The sequence below is a fragment of the Trachinotus anak genome, unplaced genomic scaffold (assembly GCF_046630095.1).
Source record: "Trachinotus anak isolate AG129_WGS33_773 ecotype Australia unplaced genomic scaffold, CSIRO_AGI_Tana_v1 ptg000015l, whole genome shotgun sequence".
NCBI lineage: Eukaryota > Metazoa > Chordata > Actinopteri > Carangiformes > Carangidae > Trachinotus > Trachinotus anak.
The window spans coordinates 8,519,855-8,529,983 of record NW_027273866.1 but is presented as its reverse complement, the minus strand read 5'-3'; the positions used below and the strand labels follow the sequence as shown (position 1 = coordinate 8,529,983).

At 45.5% G+C, this 10,129-nt stretch overlaps 1 protein-coding gene across 3 annotated transcripts in view; it reads left to right on the top strand.

Annotated features, from left to right (window-relative positions):
- Window positions 1-1,763: 1,763 nt before the first annotated feature.
- Window positions 1,764-10,129, top strand: part of hs6st1a (heparan sulfate 6-O-sulfotransferase 1a) — a 57,644-nt gene continuing 49,278 nt past the window's right edge. For all 3 annotated transcript variants that reach the window (XR_011693630.1, XR_011693629.1, XM_071498017.1), the window contains exon 1: window positions 1,764-2,600. Coding sequence is in view for 1 of the 3 variants with exons in the window: in XM_071498017.1 (XP_071354118.1) it covers window positions 2,101-2,600 (500 nt within the window). In the remaining 2 variants the exon portion in view is untranslated. The remainder of the gene's footprint in view (window positions 2,601-10,129) is intronic.

Genomic DNA, 10,129 nt, shown 5'->3' with positions numbered 1-10,129 from the left:
TGCAAGGCTGTGAAATTAATGTAGTGCAGTAAAAGGAAAGTATTTCCTTCTGAGATTCTGTGAAATAGAAAGATAAAGTTACACAAAATTAATAGTCTCAAGTACACTTCAAGATTGCACTTAAAAACCAACTATGACTGTGAAACTTTTCCTAAACTTTGGCTATAAGTAGCAATTGCAGAATCATAGCCACAACTGCTTCTCAAAACCATAAAAAAACACAATCTGTTACTTGCTAAAACACTGTGTGACGGTAGCATAAATAAGGAAGCAAAATAAAGCCAGAAAACTGACTCATCATGTGCAGGAACATCTATCAAAAGCTTGGTAACATTAGCCAATATTAGCCTAAGGTTAGCCTACAGAGAAAATGTGAATGAAACGTGGAGTTACTTTGACTGGTTTGGATTACTCTGAAAAACTAGACTACCCAGACAATCAAAGCAGGAGAAACAATACTGTGATATAAAGCATAGGACACGATATAGTAAACAAGATCTGGCCTCAAACCAAAGAAGAAGTACAGGAATTTTTTGTCCAAACTTAAGCTGGATGTAAGCGTTAGTGAGATCGAGCAGGAGCACAGGAAAGGAAAATGTAGAGACAAAGACAAACTAATGGGGATCCAAATAAACAAACAAAGACTGGCCATCATAAACTATTGGTCATACCAGACCAAGTAAGGCTGTAACAACAAAACCCCTGAGGGTATTGAATTGAGCAATAGTGTGTTTTTTTTACTCAGGAATTTAACTGTTCATTTCCAAAAGAGAGAGAAAAAAAAATTCTTCGTTCAAGAATTACATAGTCCCACTTTAAGTACAGTGCTTCAGTAAATGTAGGTATAGTTGTTACTTAAGTTTATCACATTTATTCGTCGGAGACCACGTACAAAAGACTGTAAATTACATACAAAGAGAAGAGATGTATTGTACCAAATTTAGCTACTTGATCACCTCTCTGCAACTACAAGTTCAAAGACAATAAATACCACATACTAAATTCAGTGGAAGAACAAAACACACAATAAACAAAGTCAAAGATTAATTCGGCTGAGAGCATTTTTATTATTATTATTATTATTAATAATAATAATAATAATTAATCCAGAGTATGGGTTGGTTTCTGGACACTTGGGTGCAAATCCATCTATCTAATCTATCTGTTAGCTAGCTATAGATATGGATATGATATCTATGGATAGGCTACTTCCATCATAAACTGCAGGCCCTTCTACTCCCCCCGTGAGTTCACTTCATTCATCCTGGTCGGTGTTTACATCCCACCACAGGCCACAGCAGATACTGTGTGTGGAGCGGACCAACCCGGACTCCTTAGTTATTGTCCTTGGTGACTTTAACAAAGGTAACCTCAGCCACGAACTGCCCGAATACAGACAGTAGGGAACACTCTGGACCACTGTCACACCACAATCAGTGGTGCTTATCACGCCGTCCCCCGGGCTGCACTGGGCCACTCTGACCATGTCATGGTCCACCTGATTCCCACATACAGGCAGAAACTAAAACTGTGTAAACCTGTTGTTTACAAGAACCTCCAATTGCACCAATCACCAAAACAAATTCCTTGTATGTGGAAACATACTTGGCAGTAAAAGTGATTCTGATTCTGATTCTACTTGCTATTGGCTGCAGACGGGTGACGCGGTCGTTACGTGTGAACCAATAAATTAAAGCGGCTCTCCCTTTCACTGTGTTTTCAGAGAGAGAGAGAGAGAGGGAGAGAGAGGTTGAAAAGGTAGTCTTCGCGCTGCATCCGGGGAACACAGCTCCATGGAGATGCAGTGAGTCCGTGTGGTGTAGACCAGAAACCAAAGTAAAGTAAACGGGGGAGGGTCGGCTACCGGGGGGGGTCTTTAAGCGAGTTACAATGCGTCTTTCACGCCGTTGAACGGTCTCGGTGAACGATGAGCCAACTTCGCCAGTCGTCTCGAAGCGGAATGAGCCACTCTTGAGCCCCCAGAAAACGAGTCCTTCTTGGCGGGGGAGAGCGAGAATGAATAAGCCGAGCGCCCTGCTCCCTGTTGTCGGCTTGACTGGGAAATGGTAGCGTACTGTAGGAACCGCACTGGGAAGGAACATGGTCGAGAGGAGCAGCAAATTCTTGTTGATCGTCGTCGGATCCGTGTGTTTCATGCTGATTCTCTATCAGTACGTGGCCCCCGGGGTGATCAATTTCGGCTCCCCGCACGGTTATTTCACGGAGGAGGACGAGGGGGACATCTTCCCCACTCCGGACCCCCACTACGTTAAGAAATACTACTTCCCCGTCAGGGACCTGGAGAGGACGATCGATTTCCAAATCAAAGGGGAGGACGTGATCGTGTTTTTGCACATCCAGAAGACCGGGGGGACTACCTTCGGCAGGCACCTGGTCCAGAATGTCCGTCTGGAGGTCCCCTGCGACTGCAGACCGGGCCAGAAGAAGTGTACCTGCTACCGGCCGAACCGCAAGGAGACCTGGCTCTTCTCCCGGTTCTCCACCGGCTGGAGCTGCGGCTTGCACGCCGACTGGACCGAGCTCACCAACTGTGTGCCCGGGGTCCTCAACAAGAAGGAGAACAAGCAGAAAAATCAAAGGTACAGCTGAGAAATGTTTGCTTTATTGACTGCAGGTTAGGAGGAAGCCCAGGTGTGAGATTCGGGTTTTAACCTGTAGTTAGAAACAGTGAATCTGCAGTAACATATTTTTGAGGATCGTATCACTGCAACTTTTAAACTTTATTACTTTCTCATATGTCATTTTAAGCGAGTATTGCAGTGATGGCACAGTATGGAAAATTTACCTCACCCTACACTGCCGTTGTAAACTGGCGAAGCTGTAAATTGTGTTTCTGTAGATTAAAATAATCAATTCACACTAAACTGAAACATAAATATAAACTAATTTAAAATTACTTAATTATCAACAACCTCTGTTTACTTTGATAATAATCTTACTTTGTACATGTCTGTGTCTGGTCTACAAAACAGCTTTTAATGCAGTCTTATTCCTCTGGAGAGGCAATTATAATAGGCCTAATCTGATGGTAAATTTTAAAGCATTTCTTCACACAAAATATCAAAACTTAATAAGCATATGCAGCTATTTTTACTCCAGTTTATACCACAGAAATGCAGAAGTGACACCAGAGACAGAACCACATAACAGAAGGTAATATAATGGTGTTATAATCCCATAACGTAATACTACGAACACATTCAAGTCCCTCCAGTATTTTAATGGGTAGAGCCACACTGGTTGCTTTGTTATCCTAAATCAGAGGCTTTTCTCTTCACTGGGTGGGACATTATTGTGGCGTGGATTGAAAGAAAAGCAGAGTGGAAAGGACTGTGTGAATCTTCCTGAAATAGTGGGTTGATGATACACGTTGAGAGACAAATGTTGATTGACATTTCAACGCTGCGTTGTCACAAATGCCACGGGAGCTCAACAGTGCCTCTGACAATTGTTGATAGGTGCCAGTATCAGGGTGTCCTCCCACTGACTCCCCTCACTGAGATTCGGCTGAATTTATTTCAGGCAGGGGAGTGTAACGCATCCAGGCAACATTTCCATTCAGTAATAATCCCTCACATTGACTGCGAGGTATCCAGACACGACGTGCATTCTTATTAAGTTATAACCCATTTCTTCTCCGCGCCTCCCCATTGTTGTTGCCAACATATTGCATCCCTCACCCAGACATATTGACGGCTGTATCAACTTCCATTTCACTGCACCCTTGTGGCTAAAGGGTATGCTTGTTGAATGGGTTATGTGTCTTTGTATTGCCTAAGCTTGTTCAATTTTTTTTTTTTTTTTTTTTGGATGATCAATAGGACAAAGAGGTGTTAGACAGATGTGGGAATTTAAAGAAAGAAAGAAGTGTTTCTCGCCTCTGTGCCTATCTGTCTGGCAGCCAGGCGCGCTGGAGATGTCAGGCCGGCTGCTCTGCTTCCCATGGCTGCTCAGACTGGGGCTCAGAGCTGCAGGCTGGGCAGGGCTGGGTTGGGCTTGGCCGGTAGGGGGGTGGGGGAGATGGGGGACCCTGCGGGGGTTTGGCTCCGCTCTAATCCGGGTGATTATTACCGCTGGGGCACACACACATACACACACACTAGCACTGGTATTTGCTGTTGGCGTCTGTCCTGACTCCCGTGGTTTTCCCCGGTCAGAGGTGATAACGCGTCCGGCCATTCTGCACGGCGCGCTGAGATATCACAGTGGATGCAGGATAAACGGCCTTTCATCACTTTGTGAGCACTTTTTCAAAGCCAGATTGTGTGTGTGTGTGTGTGTGTGTGAGAGAGAGAGAGAGCGAGAGCGAGAGCGAGAGCGAGAGTGAGAGTGTGTATTTACCTATGTGTCTGTGTTTGTGTGCACCTGAGGAGGCCACAGGAACAGGAAGCGACAGGGAGGCAGAGTGGATGAGAGAGGTCTACTGTGAGCGAGCGCAGCAGAGAGAGGATCTCGCCTCTGGTATAATCGACTGTCCTATCACTCCTGACAGAAGAAACAAGGGACTATAAGCTTAATAGCACCCTGAAGAAAAACAGCGCTGCTCCATATTACACGCAGCTCCTCTTCTACTTTCTGAAGAGAAAGTGGAAGCGCACTCGCTGTTTCTCTTCCTATTTTAGTTTCTTGTTCTGTCTCATTGCCTCTTATTCTCTGCGTGTCCTCCTGCCTGAGTGTGTTTAAGTTCTCGTGTCCCTCTTTGTTTGGCTCCCTTGTATCAATGTGGCAATGCTTGTTTAGGGACATCTGTCTTGAGGGCAGTAGCAGTGTGGTGAAGAGGCCAGAGAAAGTGTGAAAAAGATCATCTGTGTTTACAGAGCGGTGGTGAGGGGATTTCTTTGGTGCAGTGCTGTACGCATAGCTTTCAAAGTCGGCTGTGCGTATTGTCAGTGTGGCAGAGACAAACAGTCTGTCGCCCCAGCCAGTTTTCAGAGGCAGACACACCTCATACCTGCCCACACAGCAGACCAAGGCTTGGAGCTGCGTCTTTTTAACTTTCCGGAAAAGAAAAAGAGAGACAGGAAACAGCCTATCTAGAAATCTTTGACCACGCAGCTGCAGCAGCAGTTCTAGTGCTGAGATCCAGCATCTCTCTCGCTCTCTGCAGCTGCGTTCTCTTCCAGCTGTCAAGTGCATTTTACACAAGCGGTTCATACGCTGCAAAAATAAAATGTGAATTAGGACCATGTCTATCAGCTGAATTCAAGCACATAAATACACCTCCTGAATCACAAAAAAACCCACACTTCCACAGGAGGAAATGGAGAAAGTCAAGAGCGGCTGAATATATTCAAGAATTAATCAGAACTGGACGAGTTGTAATTGACATTTTCTGTACTTATAAAACTGATAAAGAAAATGTGTCTATGTGGAGGACTGTGAATAAAAATGATTTTCATCATCGACTAAATGTCTCGGAAAAATACAAGAAAATGGTAAAGAAAAAAGTACCAATGGCCATCACAAGTTGCAGAGGCCAAGCTGACCTGCTTGTTTGGTCCGATCAGCAGTTCAGAACTCAAATGTCTTCAGTTTACCAACATAGAACGTCAAGAAATCAGCAAATATTCACATTTGAGATCTTAGGACATCTGTGTTTAGTGTAAAGCTCAGTGTAATCAAAGTGTACGCTCAACGGTTGCCCCATAAATAAAAGAGAGAGACAGTTGTTGTGAATGTCTAAAGCCACTATTGAACTGTGTTGTGTTGCTGCTGTAACATTTGCCAGGCCTGTTGCCACAACTGTATTATTTCTTGGGTCTGCAGATGGGTCTGTCGAGACATCGAGGAAATTGGATTGAATATGGTGGTTTTTCAAATTCGGTATATCATAAATTGTGGGAGAAAAATAAAAAATGCTACAATGGATTAGGCTCAGTTTGGTCCGATGACAAAATGTGTCGGCTTGAGAGGAAGGCGCATTAAGCAGGAGCGAGCGGCAGTGAGATGAATGGATGGTAATAGGAGAGACAGGTCTGTCTTTGATCGGCGATGAGATGAGATCGAGACGAACAGTGGCATTGTGGGAGAAAAGAACTCACATACTCAGCAGAGCGCCACTCAGAGTGGATTTGTCATTTCCCACCTCTTATATCAGTTTTAATGTTCTTCACTGATCCCATGGGACACACTAATACACACACAAAGTACACACACACAGTAATGAGCATGTAAAACAAACACACACACAGACCCTTATACAAGGCCGTAGAAATGGGGCTTCTAATTGGTTAAGGAGGTTCCTATCACTTTACTCAAATTAAAGCCACACTTTCAGATGGGGGATACCATCTGTCCTGTGTGTGTGTGTGTGTGTGCATCTCAAGACTGTGTGTGTGTGTCTGTTTTTAATCCTAGTGTGTCATAGAGCGTCTTGGTGAGCAAAGTGATGGGGCTAATTTTACTGCCTCTTCTCAGTCCTCTCTCAAATCACTGCCTGTTTTTCTCTCTCTCCATCTCTTTCCCTTCTGCCTCCTCTTCTTCATCCCCTCTGCTTGCCTCAAACACTTTCCCTCCCATCCTTTCCTCCCTCCCTCCTTCCTTCCCTCCATGATGGTGTCACTCTCTAATCAAACAGCAGGCTTGCTTTCCGCTTGGTGGCTTTATGGCCGGGGGGGCTTTCTCTCTATCTCTCTCCTTCACTTTCCCCTCTCTCCCCCCTTTTTTTCCCCTCTCCTTTCCATCTCGGCCCCCTTGTCTTTCTTTCTCTCCTTTGCCATCTTTCTCTCCCTCTCCCTCCGAGCGTGACTACCGCATTAGAGGAAATGTCTTTTCATGGAAGATTTGCTGCAATTTCCAAAATGGCCGCTTTGCCTAATGGACAACTGCCTTGGTTCTAATGAATGATTACATGTATGAGTATATGAGGGAGACGGGGCGGGAGGGGGAGGAGGAGGACGGCTGGGGGGCGGGCAAGGAGAGAGGGACAGAGGAGTAGATGGAGACGATGAAGAGCAGTATGAGGAAGATGATGGGGTGAGTGTGGGACAAGAGGCGAGCTGTCAGGGATTGATTGAAAAGATAAAAGATGGAGGGGTGAAAACGTTTAGTTTCATTGCTGGGGAGGGGGCTAGTCAATTAGCACGGTTGTCAAGCACTGGGCATTACTCTTCTTTCAATAGGTCTGTTTCAGATTCACAGCACAAATCACTGCACTCTAAGATGGCTCTGTGTGTGTGTGTGTGTGTGTGTGTGTGTGTGTGTGTGTGTGTGTGTGTGTGTGTGTGTGTGTGTGGTGGGAGAGCGGAATGCGTGTGCATGTGGTAGCGCAGCATGGTACCGTCAGCCAGCCAGCCAGCCAGCACAACCCAGAATCCAGATGAACTCCAAGAAGCTGCAGAGGCAGCCCTGGCTGATTGGCATATAGCACAAATGTGTGTGTGTGAGAATCAGTCCACGTCTATATAAGTGTGTGTGTGTGTGCTCATGTGTAGCCAGGCAGGTCGGTGTTAATCCAATCAGATTAGCCGGGTTTAAGCGCCGGCGGCCGGGCGCTCCAAAGCTGGTTACGTCCACTCATCCTGCATCTGCGGCTGCAGCATTCCCAACAAACATTCCCACATCCCTCAGGCCAGTTATTCCCTGCTTGTTTACCAGGCTCAAAAGGCCTCTGCTTATGGTATGAGCCTGCTTCTCTTACTGGAAACCAGCAGGGTTTACCAGTGGTGACTTAACACCAGGACCATCCTGATCAGTGTTAACTGTGTGAGGAATGGGCACACATGCAGAGGCATTAAAGTACATATTGGGACCAGCAAACATGATGCTTTTCTCTTGTGCTCTTTTAACGCTGGAGCCATTAATAGAGTTAATGGATTTTTCGGTGGACACATAATTAATCAATGACAGTTTTTACAATCTATTAAATTGTTGTGGTAATTAAGTAAAATAACAAACAAATGCTGCTTACAGACGTTTTACTATCATTATAAATCAAATTGGTTTTGTCATTTGGCCTCTGGTAACTGGTAAAAAGAACTTTATTTTTACATTTTAAACACTTAACCAATGGTTCCCAATCTCCTTTGTCTTATAACTCCCCAAAACAAAGCTGAATGTACTCATGACCCCATGAGTACAAGTCACCAGTTCAACCAACACGTGGTTCTTCCTTCTCATACAGTTTAATTTCAATACTTTCTTGAGACCCGGAATTGGTAAAATTATCCAGTATGTCTGAAAACATTGTCTTCTCTGCTAATCAGCCTGCGGCCCTTTAAATTTATATTACGACCCTTTGGTTGTGTCTTGACCCACAGGTTAGAAACCAGTGTGCTAACCAATCAATAAACAAATAATTCAATAGATGAAGAGAATCAGTTAGAGCTGTGCTCATGTTGGTTGTAATGATCACCTCACCAGTAGTTTAATACTCTGCTACACTTGATCACTTTTTAGTTGAAGGTTTAGATGTTTTGTCCTCTGTTGTTAAGAGGAGCTCTATAAATGAAATCATGATTATTTCTACAATGGTGCATTACTCACGACAATGATATCCTACCTCTAATTATAGCCTAAATTCAGCCCTAGATCAGCCCACCAACAGCTGATAATGCCATTGAGTAAGTGGCTCTTCATGATTTATGCTCTGCCTTCCACAATATAGTGAAAGGATGGTCGACTCACATGCAATCTCCCACACAAAAGGGTGAGATATGGCCCCTATGTGTTTTCTTCTTCAGTAGCTTGAGGCAAGTGTTGACAGGCCTCTCAGCTACACCGCTGCTTCCTCTTAACTAAAGGAGTTCAACTCAGGTTCAGGCTCAGGTCACCGTAATGTATAAACCCAGCCTCGCCTCACAATTCAGCTGAGAGTCTTCAGCTCAAGAGGATATGTGGATACCTCTGTTGGGCCCCCGCGTTACACAAGGGGTGTTGAGGGGTTTAATTTGACTCCCTGCCATATCGACTGTCCGCAGCCATTTTGCTAGCAGCCGACCGCTTGACTCTGCTCAGGGATGCAAACTGTCTGATTTCAAACCAAACTGTTGACAAGTATCAGGGTAAAGTCTGTGGATTCTTGCATCCACAGGAGGATCACAGAATCAACACTGAACTGAAACCAGAATCCAGAATTGCGAACCAGTACGGTCAAGTTGAGTTAAGACTGATGCTTGATGCATTGATTTGCCCCAGCTGTTTCACCTCGGTGCATTGTAAAGGAAGTGGGATCCTCCGGCACGCTGACGACGGTCTCTACTGGTGGCCTGTGAGGGGTTATCTTTGCTCTGCCTGCAAGCCTACATTATTGATTAGCCGTTATGGATCGGTGAGGGTTTTTCATTGATTGATGAAACTTGAATGACGCTGACATAGAGCAGAGGCTTTCCAGACTACGCGCAACAAAGAAGACAGACGGGGGCAGAGAGAGGGTGGTTAAGAAAAGCTAGACTGATGTGTTTCTTGATCATTACACAGCCTCCGTGGCTCTGTGTGTCACTCTGTCTCTTCCACCCTCTGCCGCCGACTGTCAAATGTCACCCCGCCACCGCCGCCACCAAAGTGATTCTGCGGCCCTGTGGACAAATAACCGTGCGGTGAATGATTAGCAGACATTTCTATGGCTGGTAATGAGGGGCGCTACGCTGCAGCAGCTCCGCCAACAGGATTACTGCCTATTGATTAGCCTAGCCTAGCATTAGCCGTGCTAGCTACAAGCGACTGACTGATTAGTGGGCATTTCTATAGTGGTTAATGAGTGGTGCTGCGGAATGCTATGGTATGCTATCCATGAGAATGGGATTACAGGCTATTAATCAGACAAGAGGCGAGCTGAAGTCATTAGCCGGTCCCGCGGCAATGTCAGTGCGTCTGTGGCTGATCCTAGATCCTGGTTTCTAAATCGGGTTTGGCCTCGTCTCTGTCGTCTGGTCTCCTGCCACATATCGACCCCGAGTGTCTGTCTCTCTTTTAACACCCCACCCCACCTCCACCCCGCGGTGCTCTATTCTTTGATGGCACTCCTCATCTTTTCCCTCCTTCACTTCTCCTGCGACGGGGAAGGACAGACGAGAGAAAGACATGCCCAGGGACTGCTCTCTGCATCCTTTCACAGCACTGTCTTTTTCACGTCCCTGGATGTGACAAGTCCAGGCAGGATGTGACCCGG